The sequence below is a fragment of the Anser anser genome (assembly GCF_964211835.1).
Source record: "Anser anser genome assembly, chromosome: 3".
Classification (NCBI taxonomy): Eukaryota; Metazoa; Chordata; class Aves; order Anseriformes; family Anatidae; genus Anser; species Anser anser.
Window position 1 is genome coordinate 31,409,578 of NC_139722.1, and position 19,460 is coordinate 31,429,037.

Below are 19,460 nucleotides of genomic sequence, written 5' to 3' on the forward strand. Positions count from 1 at the left end.
CAATATTGGCAGAATAAATCTTTTAATAGAAATACAATAAATTAAATTAACATTGAGATTGTTTTTATGTCACGCTGACTTCCCTGACTATATTAGCAGTTTTGACAGGTTACAGTTATATATGTAGGATAGGATTTGAGGAAGTCTTGGATTTGGATAGTTGTTTTGTTGTTGTCGTTGTTGTGTTTTTTGCTGTTTTTCCTTGTGATTGGCTTTCCAGAGTTCAGAGCCTGTGTGCTCTTACTGAGGGTAATTTAAACTCCAGTTGGGAACGTGTTACAATTTCAGTTAATGCAATAAAGCAACTCGAGTGACAGTCTTTGTAGCAAGGCTTAGCTATTGCCTTTAGTAAGCTCTAACTCACTGGAAATAATACAGATTTGGAGTGCAGATGGTGATGAAAGTGGTATACAACCTCCTAATTTCATCCTTACTTTTCTCTCTGAATTTTTCATTCTTAACATGTCATGTAAATACACCTTGTGAATATAACTACACTTTTATTGCTTTATCAGTTAATGATGTTTCAGATCTGAATACAGTTTATCAGTACTTTCTGTACATTAAAAATGCAATTAATTCCATTCATTTACTTCTCATAAATGTGTATTGTCGATTTATCTGGTAAGGACGTAGGCAGTTCCTAGTGCTCTTTCCTCCTTTTGGTAGAACTTAACATTAGCTTAAGTGATGCAGCAAGGGCAGCCAGTGACCCATAAGAACCGTCAGCTGTTTGTTAACAATCTGAATGCATGACTTGCTGCACTCTGCTCCACAGCTATAGCTCCACGAACTAATAGACAACACATTAAGTCATTCTAAAAGATTTAATTCCTTGCAAATAAAACAAATTTAAATGCCATCTCAGCCCGCGATGAAAACTGGCCAGAACATAAACCTTTAATTTATTTCATTTGCAGGGAAGTTAGTCATTTTAAGTGGATATGTGTGTCTGTTGTTTCTTTGATTAACTGAAGGTTTGACTAGATGCAAAAATAAAATATTAGGCATCTATGGAAATTTACAGGGAAAAAGAAACGATACCTTAACGCTGGGAGAAGTTGAGCACCTAAATTCAGCCTCTGCTGTATTTGACATCTCTAGATCCTTTTATGGATCAGGTCTATAAATTTTCCACACCCAAATTCTGTACTTAAAAAGTAGATTGCAGGGTCGAGCTACATTTTGTCATTGACTTCAGCTTTAAAAGTGTAAGAAAACAAAACATTACTTGCTGTGTTTTCAGAGGCAAGGATTAGGGTGTAAATCAGCTTCCCTGCATAACTTATTGGTCTCATAAAAATCAATTTCTGAACAAGGAAGAAATTTCTCTAGCATTCTTGGTGACTTTTCCTAGTCAGTTCTGCTATGTGCAGGGTTTTTTTTTATGCTTTTATTTCACACAGGGAGATCAGGGTATTCCAGGAGACAAAGGTCCACAAGGTGAAAGAGGGAAACCTGGCCCATCAGGAGAAAAGGGGGCCATGGGTCCTACTGGGCCGCCAGGAGACAGAGGCCATCCAGGATCACCAGGTCATCAAGGTCCCCCAGGTTCACCAGGCCCCCCGGGTTTACTGGTAAGAAAATTAAAAGGTTTTGTTAGTTGCTTTTGAAGACAGAAGAGATGAAGGTGTCTGCTGAGTGTGTGCTGAGCAGTAGGAGTTCAACCAAGCAATACCACAGTATCATAAAAATCAAGATATCTCTGAGATTATTTCAGTATTCTATTAACAGATGTGGAAAAAATAGACCCAGATGATGAAGCAGTTCTTTTTAATTTTTTTTAAATATATGCTATGCATAAACTTAATTTATTTATCTAGCTCCTGACAAATCGACGTGGCTACTTAATACAGCTAATTTTCAAATTTTTCATAAATCTAAAAGCTGAAGTATTTGCAAATGAGAGAGAAAAGCAGGCAAACAAATATGATTCTCAATAAAGGAGAAATTAGCATTTAAAAAGACAATGAAATGCTTCCTGTCAGTAGTATGTACTTTAGTTTGTCTCCATGTACACACACATACATGTTGTGGGTTCTTTTTAATTAATAAGAGGCTCTGAATCAGACAGGATAATGCTCTAACAACCTTTTGCATTGAAATTATTGGTCCTGTGATACAGTTCTATTTCATTGGCTGTGGAAGTAGTGAGTCTCTAAAGGGGGTGTCAAGTTGCCAAATGTTATACAAAAGGCACTAAAATAAGACAGTGTTAATGGACTTCCTTACAGTCCTATGCAAACTAATTTAAAAACACTTAAGTGCTGATCATCCTAACGGTTGAGGGTACCTCTTCTACTCTATGGTGTTAGTGGCCTTTATAGTATTATAATTTATTTGCAAACTTTGTAGCTAAGTGAGTAACACAGATTTTAGAATATTTAATTTTTGGTGAAACCTTTTTTCTCTTAGTGTTAATTTCAGCATGTTTTTATTTTGTAGCATTGTGAAGTGCCCTCTGTATGTTTCTTCTGATATATATATCACCTTTTTGTTTCCTCATCAGGCTGATACAGTTTCACTTGAAGAAATTAAAAAATATATCAAACAAGAAGTTCTTAAAATTTTTGAAGGTAAGACAAATAAGTATTTTACAACTAAATGTAAGTCTTAAATTCTATTCTAAAAGGTTTTATTTTCCTACAGCCTATTTATACATTTCTTTACGTCATCTAACTCACATAGTAGCTGCCTTGTTGCTATAGCTATTCTTAGCTGCTGTTTGTTGACTTCGTATAATTATGTTCAAACTGTTATAAGTCAAAATATGTTAGCCAGAGTGCTTCCTTATGTAAAAGATCAGCATTAAAAGATAGCTTGCTCCAAATCGTAATAGCAAACATGTGTGTATAATTTTAGATACATACTGACTCATATATGTGTCTGCAATGTACCATTAAGACACTGAAAAATTAGTGAAATGGACCCAGTAGAAATATAGAATTGTATGGCCACATAGTGACTATTTAGATAAAGACTTAACAGCTTTCTGTCACGCAGGTCTAAACTGCTGTGCATTTTCAGCAAACATCTATGGGGAGATCCAAAGCCCCCTTGCAGACCATCAACTTCTGGCACAGTTTTAAGCAAGTACCAGATCCAGCCAAGGACTTTGTACTGTATAAGCTTTCTTAGTTGTGTCCTTACGCTGAGAAGGAAATATTTTTCTTCCCCGGCATTTTTCTAGTCAGAGCTGAAAAGCTGCAACTCAGATAAATGTCTGAAACAAGGGGCTGCTAGAATACATCCTGACAGTAACTTCTCTTCCATTGCAATGCCTTATGTCTGCAATATGCTTAGCTATTTCATCATCAGTATCTGTGGATACAAACCTCTTCATCTTCTAGGGGTAAAAGACACCATATAAAGTTTGAGACTTATCAAACTATTCAGGGAGTTTTCCACTTTATAACAAGGGTATCACTGTGTATTTTCACTTACCCAGATTGCCACCCCTTAAAAGTTCAGCCTGTTGTGTATTTGAAGAGCAGATAGTTGGCTGAAGTTACCTCCTTTTCCCATTCAAATGGAACGCTAATAGATGTTTAGTCTGTTCATAAAAAGAAAGTGTTAAAAGGTGTCCTGCCTTTTGTCTTTGTAACTATTCCATTTTCTACACCTCAGTTGTGTACCCGCAAATCTTCTGGTTTTGGCTTTATTCCACTTTGCCTGTTTTCTGTCATTCTGCTTATTTTCTGTTTGATGCCCACTCTACTCAAATTCTTTTTTTAAAATCTGAAAACTCCAGCAGAGTAAATGCTAGATCAAGTGTGGAGTACTTAGTTATTTTTTTTAATCCAGTGTAACTGAGACAGATACAAGGTTAGCAACTATTTTGTCTGCCTATAAAGAATGCTGAAATATTAGCAAGTGCACTTTATTCCAAGAGCTTCAACCATTCATGCTGAAATCTCTGCAGTCAATAATGTTTGCTGAGCATTTGTTTTTTTACAACTATTTCTAGAATTTCAGCACATCCCAAGAAGTGTTCACAGTATTTGAGCTCTACTTTGCAACTTAATATGAGTTATAAAAGGTACCCTTTGTAGATGTGTAAAATACTAATTATTCTGTGTTCATGTATTTCAAGTACTTCACCAGCAGGAGTCAGAAGTCATTTAAAATATTGGACTACATCTGTAAAAGACAGTACATGAATTTAGTACAAATTCATTCAGATTATTGCATTCGGATTATTGCAACGGGTAAAGACTCAGACATGAGGTCAGTTGGAACTGAAGACCTCAGTACTTATAGGAGCATTTAATACCGTTGAAAATTTAGAAGGATTAAACACCTTACTTGTTGAAAATTACTTTGGCTGGAGCTTTGGGGCTTATTTATTTTCATGTATTTTGTGAATAGATTTCTTAGCATTTTTTCTTGTGTCCTTTGTTAATGAAGAAAGGATGGCTCAGTTTGTATCCCAGTTGAAGCTGCCTGCTGCAATGCTTGCCTCCCAAGCTCATGGAAAACCAGGACCCCCAGGAAAAGATGGATTGCCAGGGCCCCCAGGAAAGGATGGTTTACCAGGGCCACCTGGAGAACGTGGGCTTCAAGGTAGGAATTCCAAAAAATGGTTCCATGAATTGTATCTTAAAATCCTTATACACTTGCTAATGGTTATTAAATAAACCAGGATTACCTACCTAGCTTCCTAATGATTAACTTTTAAAACTGTACTTATGTTTTTCCAGACTAGATCTAAATATTAACCCATAGTAAATGTGTGGATTTTACTGATTTGAAACTCCTAATGAGTGCATTTGAGTCTAATAAGTGATAAAATTAATTACTGACAGATATCTAAAACTGACAGATATCTGGAGTGCTGTACCAGTTATTTCTTGTCCAAAATACTTGAACACAGATGAAAAAATAAGCCAGCACTCTATTGTAACTATTTGCATCCTATTCCATATTGAGAGACAATGTTTTTTTTAAGAAAAAAAAAAACTTGAATTCCAAATGTGAGTGCTTTCAGCTCCGATCCTGGGACAACACAGGGGAGGAAAAATTGGAGGCAAATACTGTTCTTTAAGGAGCAGTGAAAACTGAAATGTTACAGCATGCATCCTTCTTACTGTGAAGTAATCTATTTACACAAATCAATTTCGGAGTAATCAAGTTTTCACTCTACCCATAATGGTACTTTGTACATTTCAATGCGTTCAGACAGTATAGGACTCTCATTCCAGTGAACTGTCCTTCACTGCAAAATTAGCTTCAAGAAATTCAAGATCATCATAGCTGTGTAATACTTGAGACCCAGCCTGTCCAAGATTAAAAGGAAGAGGAGAACAGAATAAAAAAAAAAAAAAAAAGAATTTATCGATTAATAATGTTTTGTGGGCAATATGTAATTTGCAGTTTATCTGTAGGTAGTTCTTTATTATTATCTTTTGTTAGTTTGGTCTGCTCTGGAGTCAGAGCAAGTCAGACTGGAATGAAGAACATGAAAGCAAAACTGAAGATGTGTGGATCGTAAAGCTATCAGAAGAATAAAGACTTACTAACACTGATAAGCGCAAACCCCTGACAGAAGCTTGAAAAATGAGATGAGCTCAGAATGAGAAGAACAAGAATAAAGGATCAAGGAAAACAATAAAGCCTTAGAATCTTACAGCACTGACTTCATCATTATCTGAATATTCAGATCACTGTAAACAGTCACCCTTAATGTCAGTGGCAGATTGTTCAATGAGTATGTATGTGGTGGATAGTCTCAGATGCTTCTGGGAAGTAGATCGTTATACTAGGCTTCATTTCCAGCTAGTGAGCATCAAAAGTAAAGGTGATAGCTGTGCTTGAAAAAAATAATAAAGCTGCTTTTTCATGCCTTACGCTTAAGTAAAAGTAGTGCCCCATGTACACAAAATTTCATTTTATCAGTATGCTCAATAATCTTTTTTCATAAGTATTAAGCTAAGTGAGAAGCATTTACTTCTCTTTCAATACTTTTTTAATAATCATAAAAAGCATTTACTTTTGTCTCTTTTGATATATCAAAAGATATAGAAAAATCATACTTCAGAGGCAAGAAAACCAAAAATTTGTCTTGCCTCCTTACTACGAGTGAGAGAGATTACCATGAGAGAAGCACACTTACAAGTACATTTCATGCCTTTACCAGTTGTGCCTGTGTGTCTTGTTGTTTTGTGCCAACAGCTAAAAAGAAATTCAAATCTCTGAGCAGACTGGAAAGTATCCTTGCATATTTCAGTTTATTTTCAACCATAAAGGACAGAGCAGACAAGACTTCTTGGAGAAGCATGTTATGTGCATGTATGTCTGAGACCATCAAGGTAGCATGCTGTGTGCACGTATGTCCAAGTCAGTGAGGAAGCATGTTATGTTCACCTACCCATCTGGGAGGCCAGACAGATAATACGCATTGGGGGTATTTGGTATTGACTGCCAGTTATTCATTATTTTGGTTCTCACTCGGTTGTAGCTCAGATTGGCAACTACAGGTTTTTAATAGGGTTTTGCTGTACACGGTAATGCACATCTGTGCTAGCAGAGTGAAACAGTTAGTCACTTGTCCACAAAATGTCAGTGAAAAAAAAAGTAGATAGTTTTGAAGAATAATTAATAGGACAAACACCTCCAGAGCAGTTTGTGATGCTGCACGCTGAGCAGAGCTCTGGCCAGTGGGAGGGAGCAGGCGTTGCTGTGTGTTCGAGGAGGTGCTTAGCCTGCAGCTTAACAGAGTCCCTCCAGTGGGGTGCCACTTCCCTAGGAGTCAGTCTATTCTGATGCCACCAGGAGGAGGAAGCCTCCTGCCCAGTAAACTCATGGGCAGAGGTTAGACTCAGAAGCAGAAAACACAGATACTACGTCTAGGAAGTGTGGGCATGGTCTTCAAAAAGCGTATATAAAGAGTTGCTAGGCTGTTGGGAATAGTCATCCATTTCTAAAGTAGTCCAGAATTGTTATCTGCTGGCCTTGAGCCAGGTCTTTCACAGTGACCCTCTGGTACTTCCCAGTGTTTCAGGTACAAAGGATTTTAATTTTATCTGATGGTCTCAGTAAAAATGTAGCATGCAAAAAAAAATACCAAAGAGTTGCAAAATAAATGATGAAATATGCAATTGGTATTTAAACAGGTTGTACAGTAGTGATTGGAATATCTATATATACTTCTTAAAAAAATAATGTATGGCATATGCATCAGTAAGCTGATACTGTGAGGCAGTGTTACCAGTTTTATAAAGGATGCTAGAGTCTTGTAGAGAAGGAATGTTTGTTTCAAGATTTTACTGACAAGTTACAACAATGCCATGTCAGACTGCCAGGTGTTACAGGAAATAGTTCAGCTGACTCTGTTGATTTAATTGGATTTTTTAAGCTATAATAGAATGTGACTTTTGGTCCATCAGACAAAATTCCCTTAGGAGAATTTGGTAATCCAGAGATGCATATTATCCTTTACATTAATATGATGATTTTTCTCATATGGAAGTAAGTGTTCATGCTAGTTAAGCCTCACTATTTTTATCAAAATAATGAAACGTAAGAGTCCTCATAGCTCATGGTAGCCTCAAGGAATCAGGAAACAAAAATACCATCTGATGAATAGTGAAAATTCCTTGTCTTTATTGTTGATTCCTGCAGTAAAATTTATGGCTTTTAATATAATAATTTGCATGGTAGGGGCATCTAGGAACCTTGGTTGATATCATGAGCCCATTGTAGTGGATGTTGTCCAGACACAGTCTCTCTTCTGAAATAGCTGTACTGCTTTAAACTGTTACCTCCTGTAAACTGTTTTTTGCTGTGTAGGGCGAAGTTAACCTGTTTTACTTTGATCTGAAACTCAGTTACTACCTCTCAGCCGCGAGGTTGCTTTGCAGTTTTTTGCTTGTAAGAATGCAGTGATATGCAGATCATTTGCACAGTAAAATACTGTGGGTACTTCAGAATCATTGTTCCTTGTCGTGTTAATGTGTTTGCTTCACATTCGTATTAAAGAACCTCAGATTTCTCTAGATACTGGCATGCTGGTTTCAGCTATTGCATTATCCATATGGACAGAAGAAGGTCTCAGCAATGTAGGCAGAACACCTTTTGGAGCTGTTTAAATGAGACGCCTTTTTACCTCCATAACACGTAGACACAAACTTGCATCATTTCCAAGTAGAGCTGAGGGTGTTGCAACAGTGATGCTTCTGTGTATGATATTTGTAGTTCTAACAGAGAGCACTGAACCAAAAGCTTTATTTTAGCTATGACCAGTCAGTCAATGAACAGAAGAAGAATGCTTATCTGTTTAAATACATCCTTGCTACACACTACTACCACGTGTTTACCATACTGCCCATGTTGGGTACGTGTTTACATACAACAACTTTTGGGTTGCAGGAATTACACCAAAACTTCTGGAACCCAAGCAAAGGCTTTGCTGAAACCTTTTGAATTAAGCAGGTACCTCTTACTGGCATTGTAATTCTACCAGTAAAAATAGACATCTTATATGTGCCTTTATGTTAAAAACAATAAATCAAAATCTCACTTAAGTGTATGGTAATATTTTCCTTTGACTAAGTATGAGTTTGTCGCTTTAAGCTCAGAGAGAAGGTATTATTAACCTCTAGAAGAGGACCTACTAATCATGGACCTACTTCTGAGCAAATATACCTCATTTAAAATCCAATATTTTACTGCCAAAATTACATATTGCATTGTTTAGACTGTTTACATATAGGCCTGTTTATGAATATGCTTATATTTTGCGAAATAAAGCTTTATTTTTAGAAAAGATACCTGGGAATTTTTGTACTAAGTTTCAGTGTCAACAGAACATCTGCCACTACGTGCAACCTACACCTTTGTATATGTATTCAAATACAACCAGTTAATTGTTTACACTACCCTCGTTCATACATTTGCATAGGCAGGCTGCTGTTTGTACTATTGTGGTTTCTTCCTTATTGTCGTGAATTCCATTGATGTTTACAGAGCCTTTCAGTTTATCTCAGTCCCTTTTCAACTGTGTTGTGTCATATATCTACAGTAATGGTTATCATGGACTTTGTAAATGTGATACATCGTAAATGTGATTTCTCTCTTTTTCCCAAAAACAATGATTAGTGGCAGCACTACTTTGTAAGATTACAACTTAACTGGGTTTGTAGTGAGAAATGTATTGTAATTATCTATTGTAAATTAAAAAGCTTAGAGACATGTAATAAATAGGAAGTGTAATAGATCCTGTGGTTGTGTGATTGACCTTCTTAAACAGTAGCAATTATTATGTATTACACAAGGTTTTCAGAGCCAACCAACTTGATATAGTTATAAGCACTACTACGGTCACTGAAGAGAAAATCAAGGTTCACAACTGAATACAAACACTATCCCTTTTCCAAGCCTTTATAGCTTATGTGCATATATGCCTTACACACTTCTCTTTAACACAACTCGGTTACCAGGATGCATGATCAGTTTGTTTCTCTGTGAGATTTTAATCAGCTTGTTTCCTTCTGTTATGTTGTGCATGTCACTCTGCATGCGTTTTCTAATGTTTTTGCCTTTGTGGGGAGTTGAGAGATAATTGATACAAGATCCTTCATGCTCTGTTTTGAAATCCAGAATGCAACAGGTAATAGCCCTTCTACAGAAGTGTATAGTAAGCCTGTGTTTAAAAAAGTTTGAGTACTGGTGTACCATTCCTCTTGCATTGTGTCTGTTGTAACAACCCTGAATTGGTACCCACAGCACTTTCAGTAGTTTCCTTCTGGATTGTCTCGTAAAGTACCAGTGTTGCCATAGACCGCAGTGCACTGACAGGACCACCTTTGCCTTCCGTCTGCCAGTGCCCATTACTCTTCATGAGACATCAGGTGGATTGCTGCCACTATGCTGACTGGTCAGCTACGCCTCTTCTCTTTTAATTTAAATTAAGCTACAGCTCTTCACAAGAGGAAGTTTCTTGTGTGACATACATGACACGGGAAATGGGCTGGTCTTGGAAGCAGAGCAAATATACCAGGATTGACCAGAAGTTGGCAAATTAATCTTCAACATATGTCACCTTACATGCCAACATCTGGGGTCTTGGGGAGGGGAGGGAAGAGGGTTTTGTTATAATCCTTTTTAAAGTAAGGGGTTGTGGAAGGTGTCGCACTCGTTTCTTTAAAAATGCTATCATCCCCTGTCCTACATAAATTACATAGTTTAAACAGAAAAGCTGCACTTTTAGATGGACTTCTTACTTGAAATATGAGGCAAAATGTTATACTGGTACCCATGAATCCTCCACTCTAAAGCAGCCAGTGTTTGCAACTAATAAAAATTTTTATGAACAGTTTAAGGGGAAAAAAAATGTTAGATAGGAGTTGTGCCGTGTGAGAAGATGGAAGCTATTTAGATAAATACAAAGCTTTGTCCTGCGAATAAAAGGGACAGAAATATTCTAAGTATGATTAGCAATCACCTTGTTAACAATATATAGGTACTTGTGTTAAAGAAGGCTTTCTGTGCTAGCACCCCTAATCTGCACAAGCTCGAAAGACAACTTCTAAGTGAGGACAGGTGCGTAACACTGGAGAGGGAGTTGATCTTCTCCTACACATCAGAGAATATCAAAGCATACAGCTTTCAGCCCAAGTTTACAGCTAAAAAGTGCAGACATTGGGGTTTATATAGAGTAAGGAGGGCAAAGTCTCACCCAGTGTGGGGGCTGTCACAGAGGGGCTGGCTGGTTGCAGTTATGCTCCTGTGAGTATGGTCAGTTAAAGATGGGGTTGGATTCCAGATGGCCCTTTGGTTGGTGCTTTATATCATTTCATCAAACAGGTGGAGCTGGAGCAGCATACACGTTCAGTTCATTTTTACAGGAACTTTAGGAAGATAACTTTAAAAATTCAGGAAAGGTCAGGCTAGTAAATATAGTAAGGGTCCTCTGGCAGAGGGTGCAACTGTCAGAAATCCTCATATTTTCCAGAAGGAACATAGAAATGCAACAGCTGTCCCAGAAAACAATGGTAGTCACAGGTTAAAAAAAAAAAAAGTGAACATGAGTTTTCAAAATTACATTTGTCATGATGATTTCTTGTCAACAAGGTCTGTAGAAGATTGCTGTTTATAATAAGAGGACACTCTTATTTTCATATCTCTATTCTGTGTAGGTTATAGAGGACAGAAAGGGGAAAGAGGTGAGCCTGGAATTGGACTGCCTGGTAATCCTGGACCACCTGGCCCTGCAGGTACAAGTCTCCAGATTTATTTTACGCTATCATTATTTACGAACTAACATGCCTTTCTCCTGGTTCTCCCACATTTTACATCAGTGAATTTCCTCCTGATTTTTGCCATAGCGTGAGGTCAGATATGCCAGCCTTCTGGCAGATTAGCTGGCATGAAGCTAACTTTCAGAGATGTAAGGCAGGACACTGCCTGTGCTCTGGCAAGGACTGTGCTAATTCTAACTTTATTTCACCAGCTGCTGGCCTGCCAGGCTCACCAGGAACTCCAGGGTCACCCGGACCGCAGGGGCCACCTGGACCTAATGGAAGATGCAATCCAGCAGATTGCTATTACCACGTAGCACAGACTCGGTCACGCGCCAGTGGGAAATAAAAACCCTCTCCCATAGACACTTGGGTTCACAATCACTTTTCACTCCTCTCAATGAGTTAATTTAATCTTTGAAATACTTGGTGCATTTTTTTGTTCCCTTGACACTGCATGGTCTGTAGATAATTTGTAAGGCGCGGAATTGAGCCTTTTCCTATTCTATTTGCAGTGTCATAATTGCGATATGATGACATTTATTTTCCAGAGTGCATTCCATGTGTTATGATTCTCATATTTATTTTGCTTAGAGGAGAAAATAGGCCCAAATAATTTTCATAAGCTTCTTTCTTCAAACAAAAATATTTTATTATAACTTAAGGCAGTACATATGCCTCAGTATGTAAGCTGGCTTGATGTTTCTTACTGGTGGTGAAGTTTAAACGAAGAAAATGCTGTTCTGAAGTTTTAAAGTGTACCCATTGGTGGTGAATGTAGGATCTTAGCTGGAGTGCTGGGAACTCTGTTCAGACTAAATGTTACCGTCCCCTGAGGAGGCTCTGGCACACCTCCTGAACCAGGTCTGCATCATGCACCACGGGTGCTACCAACCATTTCCATAATTTCCTAGATGTCAAAGAAGGAAACAGGTATTTTTATGATCTCTCTACTCCCATCCAATTCAGATTCAGACTTACTGGGAATTCACCAGGTGTAGCACTAACGGGGTGTTTCTGTTGACTGAATGCTGTTCCAACTGAGAACTTGAACGTTGGTTTAGTCATGGTTGCATATACGTTCCAGGTGTGAGTGGTAGGGACTCATGGTGGTGTTCTTCACTGAGAACTGGGACACCTTCTAATGGTCATGTGGACTCAGTAAGTGTATTATCATTGCTTGTAATCAAGCTAACCTGCCATTATGTCTGCTTACAAAAAAAAGACATCTTGCTTTAGCAAGAGCACACGTGTTAGCAGTGAGATCTGAAGAAGAAACCTTCAGAAGTCCCTGATCTTACAAATGGCACATTTGCCTATTTCTCCTGCAATAATTACGTCCTGAAATAAGCTTCAGAAGAACTTGAAACCAGTAGAATGCAAAATTCACAGGTCCTTTTAACTGGCTGCAAAAAATAGCTGGAGTTCAAGAGAAATTTGGAAAAATTGGGAAACTGTCCTTGGGAAGGTGTCATACCCAGATCTTGACTGCATGCAGGTTGCAAGCATTGAGTAAATCCTACAGAACCAGGCATTGTCAGTAAAGAACAAAAGAGAACAACACGCAAATCCTACAGAGCTCAAAGGAGTGACCAAAAGAAAAGGTGGAGAAAACCAATTGTAAAGAGGCTGACTCTGAAAAGGAGGTAGAAGGGTTGGCCAAAATTTCACTCCTTACAAATAGGAAACGGACAATCATAGATTAGTCCTAAGGAACTGGCTACAGTGTAATAGAAATAGAAAGTGCTATTAAGAGAATCCTGTTGTTAGGAAGGTGGTAATGCTCTCCCACTGTAGGCAAGCGAGTGGTCTTGGTGGCCTCTGTGCTTCAGCAGTGCCGAAGGAGCCAGCCGCTTGGTCATGCGGCAGGGAAGCGCTCCTGGATTGGGAGTGTTGGATTCCAGGGAAGCTCTCGTGCAAAATTAATGTCTGACTTCTGATTTTGACTTAAAAACAGTAATAACGGTGGGAGACTAAAATAATATATCGGCATTTGTTCTGGATAGAGTTCCTAGCACTTGCTTCCAGACCAAGAGGAGAAAGATTTGTACCTTGTACAGTCACGTTAGGTAGCCGGGGAACAGGATGAGCCTTCAGGCACACTTGCTGAGAAGAAAATCATACCCTGAGAGCGACCTCCGAGTGTCACTTGGTGTATTAATCACACATTTTGAGGGAGGAAGGTGCTTTGCAGAAGGGAGATGTTTAAACGAACACGGGGACGGAAGGCTGGCGTCTTAGCACCTGGGACAGGAGAGGTGAGCTGGAAGGAGGATGCCAGAAAACCAATGGCGTGTCACGAGCCCGATCTCCGACGGAAATCTGCGAGCTGCGACACGTTGCACCTGGGGGTGTGCTGCAGGGTCTCAGGGTGTTATGTGCGTGTCTTGTGAGTACTGAGACTTGGGTCAAAGCCCATGGACAGCCCGCAGCTCTCAGCCTCCTGTCCTGCCCACCCCTCACAGTGCCACAGCAGGCAGCAGCGGCCCTCTGTTCCTGCAGGCCCCACCGGGGCACCCTCACTGCACCGTGATGAAGGCACATTTGGGACAAATCCTCCCGCCAGTGTGGAGCTCCACATCTCCTGCTCCTGCTTCAGACCTCCCGTGCCTATAAACACTCCTCGGTTTTCCCTCTGACATCACCTGCCTCTCCAGGTCTGGTGTCCCCCTCTCTGCAAGCTGGCCCGGCGGTGCGAGAGGGAGCGCTCCCGAGGGCTGCCATGGTGCCTCGCCAAATGTCCGCCCTGCTGGTGTTGGGGGCGGGCGGCTCACCCCACGAAGACCAGGGCCTCGCATGCCGTGTTCAATTCTTTCAAATGAACTGCTGGCCAGGCAGCCCGCAGGAACGTTTCGTTTTCCTTCTCTAGTAATTCCAATGTATGTAAAATGGAAGTATTTTTTTACTTTGTAAGTTAATTTTAAACTTCATTTTCTGTGATAATATCAAAAAGGGTGCTGTCTTTTAGGGAATATCACAAGGTTGAAAGGGTTCTGAGCAGCCCCCTTCTGGAACGCTGTACATAGACTGTCACGCTGTCTTAGGGTTATATGTGTATATTTTGGGGCTTTTAGCTAGCTGAAACCGAGCACTTATTAGTTGCCAGATGCAATTTCTGTATTTTAATTTACTTGAACTGAGCAGAAAGTAGAACACTTTTTATATTTGAAGAAATTTATTTTTTCATCTTTGTTTCCTACAGATGCCTTTTTCTTTTCTCGGAGCTCAAATCTAAAGGTGTTTTAAAATGTAGTTGAACATTTGAACTTTGAATTTATCAGCAGGTAATTACTTTGGTAATTACCCTTGATGCATTATTGTTTGTTTTGCTAAAAGCCCAATTTAATTTTCTCACATGAGAAAACGGGTATTTTGTTACATGGGCTCTCTTGATACCTTTTTTAAAGATGTCATGTTCTTCACAGAGTTAGTCCCAGCTTGACTTCCCTTCACATGGGGTTGCTCCAGCTCCGCATTTTTACAGTTGAAAGCAGGATGCAGCTGGAAATGTGCGTCTGCCTGGTTTTCAGGTTTCCCACTGAAATTTGTTTGCAGTTTCAGACTGATGCTGTCTGGGGTTTTGGGAAGGGGAGCCAGGGAGGTCAATGGGGTGTTTATCTGTTTTGGGATTTGTTATATCATAGCATTGTAGAATGGCTTGTGTTGGAAGGGACCTCACAGATCCGCTAGTTCCAGTCCAGTCCCACCAGACCAGGTTCCCCAAAGCCCCATCCCACCTGGCCTTGAGCTCTTCCAGGGCTGGGGCATCCACAACATCGATTTCATCTTTGTTTAGAGATTTCATCTTTGTTTAGAGCGGTCTGCGTTGCAGTAAACATTGCAAGAAACTAGACGGGGAGGATTGTTATTTCCAGCAGCACAAGATATTTCTCTGATTTGGGAGCGTTTATTTGGAAGTTTGAGCTGAATTATCTTTGACAAAATGTTTGAAACCTTTCTTAAAAGCTCTGCAAGCTTTGTTCTTGTTCCGGGTCGGACACTTCTACTTGACGGCAAGTCTCTTTATTGCCTGCTAAGAAAGTGTTGGGCTTTTTTTTTTTTTTTTTTTTTTTTCTAATAGCTATGTACAGAACGACTCGGCTTGCCCGAAGAACACAATAAGCTTAGGGTGAGACTTTTCCGAGGCTGCAGTTTAGCTCCTGTTGCCCACACGGGGGAGCGCAGAAACCTTCCCAGCGCAGTGAGAAAGCAAGGGCTGAACTCAACAGCGCGAGGAAGGGCACGGTGCTGTGTAGCTGCACGGCACCGGAGTTCACGTTGTGTTCTTGAGCCTGGTATTTCTTTTTCCTAAAATCCATTTATTTTTTACACGGTAGTATATGCGGAAATACTGCCTTTCTTGGGTAATTATTTTCAGGTAATTTTGCTTAGATTGTTTGTGTTATGTATCCAGACACGCTATAGAAGAACGTGCAGAAGCAGAACACGCAGCCCTTGGGCATCGCTTACGTCCCCCGCAATGGCAGGTGTCTCCAGGGGAGCAGCGGGTCTGCAGAGGTTGGTAAAAACTAAAGCAGCACAATCGCAGTTGTACAATCAAGTAGCAGTGCAGCCTACTTAGTTATGTTCTAAGATCCAATATTTTTGTCTTAAACTGGATTTGGTTTCAATGCTAAAAGAGCACTGTGATAAGGAAATGGGATTGAGTGCATCATCACTCCTCCCTTTGGTTTCTGATTGTGGATTATGAGAGGTGTTAGATATGCACAGCTTTGTTAAATATGCATATTTTTTAAATTAATGAATAATCACACAAAATATTTTAGCACTTATTTTTCACAATGGTGAAATACTATTTTTCATGTCAGTGTACACTCTTTTTGTTTTACTTTTCTGTGATGTTTACATGAAAGTCTTACACCCCCCCCAGCTACATTAGCATTTTATACACTTGTTTCTCCAGATACACTAGTCTAAAGCCAGCCACTGAGTTCTTTTCTTAATTTACCACTTTGGTAGAAGTGCTGCTCTAACTTAGCATGTTAAAACATGAGAAGTATCTCAGGAAACAAAACAATGTTGTTGGTTTTTTTGCATTTGCCTTTTTTTTTTTTTTTTGGCTTGTGTTTGTTAGATTCGAGCTTTACTGAGTCATGTAAAGTTTCTCTGAAATCTGTTATGACCACTACAACTAGATGATGCTGGATGGATTTCTAAATCCATTCATAGAGGTTGGTGTAGACCATGGAGAACAAGTTTAACTGTGACCTTGCCTTGGTTGTTGTTGAAGTTGGCAAAGCCAACTCAAACCTCACCATACTTTAGGAAAATACTGTTTTCAAATATTAATTGCTAACAAACATTACAGATTCTAGACCAAAATAAGTTGTAGCTAAAAAGAATGTAGTCTACATGTATTTTATTAGCAGTTTTATCTCCGAGTCTGCTGTTCTTAAATGCATTTAATTATTTACTGATGTTTCAGTGTAAATACATTGTCTCTGGTTGACATATTTGAAGGATGTTCAATGACATACCTTATTTTATTGTTTTCTTTCATTTCTGAATGATATGCAGTTGTCACTGAATTAATCACAGTACATGCATACTGGTTGCTTCTTTCCTTCATTATATTTTTGGTTTGCAACATTTACGGTTCAATTCAATGGATATGTATTAAGTGGATAGAAAATGTGCTCTTTGCACTACTCATGTGGCCATTTACATCTGTGAAATAGGCTTCCAGATGAAAATGGGAACATTTCGCATACTTCCTGTACATGAAAATGAATAGTGGTTCTGTCAGAAGTGACAACCTTTCCTTTCTTATGTTTCAAATCATGAGGGAGGATGCAAGAGGATGCGAAGGAAGGCAGCCACCACGGTGAGCCCGGTGGGGCACAGGGCTGCTGAGCACACCGTGGGCAGGCTCGTGCTTTACAATGGGTTGGTGAAACTCAGGGTTGCACAGGCTGGAGGGAAAAAAATTGGAAAACCTTGGCCTCTATAGATAAATAAATCTGATGGAAGTTAATATAATCTGTGAATTGGATGCTGAGAACAGTCCAGTCTAAAAGTGAGGCATTTGTTCTCATTCAGAAAGTGGTTAACTTCAGGTGAGGTAAGGTGTTTTCGTTCTTCTCTTACTAACTCTCCAGGAGAAAAAAGAGAACTCCCAGGGCAGTGGCGTTATGAAGGATGATGGGTGATCATTTGACCACTGGCGTGATTTTTTTCTCCAAATTTAGTACTGGCTTCCTCAGGATTGCTACATGTGTTGTTTGCAGCTGCCACAGTTTGAGTAGTCCTTTTGAAAAGAGTGAGGGGAGGGGAATAAAACTGAGGTTATAACAAATGAGACAGGAGTAACACGCCCTACAAAATAAAGGCACTTTCTTCTTTACCTGTGATCCAGGTGCAGAGAAGGTGCAGTGACTGCATTTTAAGTACAAAGGAGGCAGAAACTGCATGGCCAAATAATAATACTGGGAACAGTGGCATCCATCCATCATCTTCCTAGTGCATCCGATGAGTAGGTCAAGCAAATACATCTCACACAGTTAATTCAGTAATTTAAAAACATTTGCAAAAGCACAGCATGTGTTTGTATGTGGAGTGTTGCTGCCGTGATCTGCTAGGAGAAACCAACAGGACTCGGTTTCTCCTTCACTCCGTCTTCCAGGTAACCCTCAAAGTAGCATCTGCTGACACTCCCTTTTTGAAAGAAGAGCAAATTTGGAGATAAGGATTTGGGTCTGTGTAGACTCAGGTCACACAAGGTCACACAATGGAAGCAAATCCTGGTGTAACCTCCCCAGCCTTGCTTTCTTCCTTCCTTCAGGTGTCCCAAATGGTGCTCTAGAGCCGTCACTCATCCTTTAGCTGGGCCGTGTAAAATAGTCACAAAAGTTTTTTGGCACCAGTTCGTACCAGGTTGCTTGAGTCCAGTGATGGCTGTGACAGAAAACTTAAAGTATATATACATAAATAAACATATACATTATATTAACAGTATAAATACGCCATATATATGTTATATATGTATTTGTGTATAAAAATATAGTGCAGTATTTGGCAGCAGTATTGCTAATACTTACTAATAACCTAATAGGGAAAGCACATATCAGTCAAAACTTTGAGGTATGAGGTCGGATGGTGAAGAACTGGTTATCAGTTTGCAGACAGATGTTGAATGTTTTTCTCTGGGCTCCTGCCTACACTTGGGTCACGTAACTGGGCAGCTAAGCCATGTACGATCACAGTGCTGTTACACCCTGAGGGTGACGAGTGGCGGCAGAGATCCCCAGTGGTGGAAAGGATTTCCAGGAGGTTGTCATTTGGAAATCTCATTGCGTTTTGTGATGTTGAACCAGAAAGGCAGGAGAAAAATCCTTACTCAGGAGCTCACCCAGAGTCCAGGAGCAGCTCTTAGAATTGGCAACGCTGTCAGTGGCCTGGAAAACCTCCCACACTCTTTGCTTTGTGCCATCTACCTGTTTTTATTTAAACTAAACTAGCACTATTTTTTTTCTATATTACCATAGTTAATATGCCTTAAACTTCATAATTATGCTTTTATTTTCCAAATCTTTATTTACTTGAACGTGCTGTTGCTAACATTCAATTCCTGATTATTTTTTTTTTTGATATATGCTCTACCATTATTTAGATAAAATCTGTCTGAATCTCAAGCTGTCCACTTACATAGCATCTGCATTGAATTGACCCTCAGTGTTGAAATTGTTTGATTGTAATAATTCTGATTTGTTTTTTACATATCAATGTTTTCTCTCCATTGTGGAATTTTATGCATTTTCAGACTATATTTTTTAAAGCACTTCACATTTATATTTAAATGTTGGGGTTTTTCTTCTTTTGATTATGTTTATGCATTATGTATGGAAAATAATATTTTCATTCTGTATGAATTATCAGTTCAATTCTTTCATTATCAGTGTTTTTGTTTTTTTTTCTTTTTAAGTTTTACACACTTTATAATCAAAATAAAAGTTTGCTGGTGAAACAATTTGTCATTAACACTGGTGTTTTATTTGTTATGCTACGTACTTTTGAGGACATCAGTAAAAAGTGACCTAATCTGAAAGTTTGTGGAACATCGTTATGTATGAGCAAGCCACTCACCTTGTATGCAGTTCTCTGGATTTGGTTCTTAAGACTGAAATTATTTGCATTTATATATTCTGATGAATTCCTGTAGTATTGAAGTAGAAGATGTCAGTTATGAGAAATCTTGGCCAAACA

General features: G+C 39.1%; 1 protein-coding gene across 18 annotated transcripts in view; it reads left to right on the plus strand.

Moving 5' to 3' along the window:
- The window catches only part of COL19A1 (collagen type XIX alpha 1 chain), a 202,734-nt gene extending 183,510 nt beyond the window's left edge, over positions 1-19,224 (plus strand). For 17 of the 18 annotated variants that reach the window (XM_083832480.1, XM_083832466.1, XM_083832479.1 and 14 more), the window contains 5 exons: positions 1,407-1,577; positions 2,510-2,576; positions 4,408-4,563; positions 11,136-11,213; positions 11,450-19,224. In XM_083832480.1, the coding sequence (XP_083688606.1) occupies positions 1,407-1,577; positions 2,510-2,576; positions 4,408-4,563; positions 11,136-11,213; positions 11,450-11,586 (609 nt within the window). In that variant the 3' untranslated portion in view covers positions 11,587-19,224. Of the gene's footprint in view, positions 1-1,406; positions 1,578-2,509; positions 2,577-4,407; positions 4,564-5,412; positions 9,215-11,135; positions 11,214-11,449 lie in introns of those variants that run through there. The other variant, XM_083832468.1, reaches the window with a different exon arrangement.
- Positions 19,225-19,460: the final 236 nt, after the last annotated feature.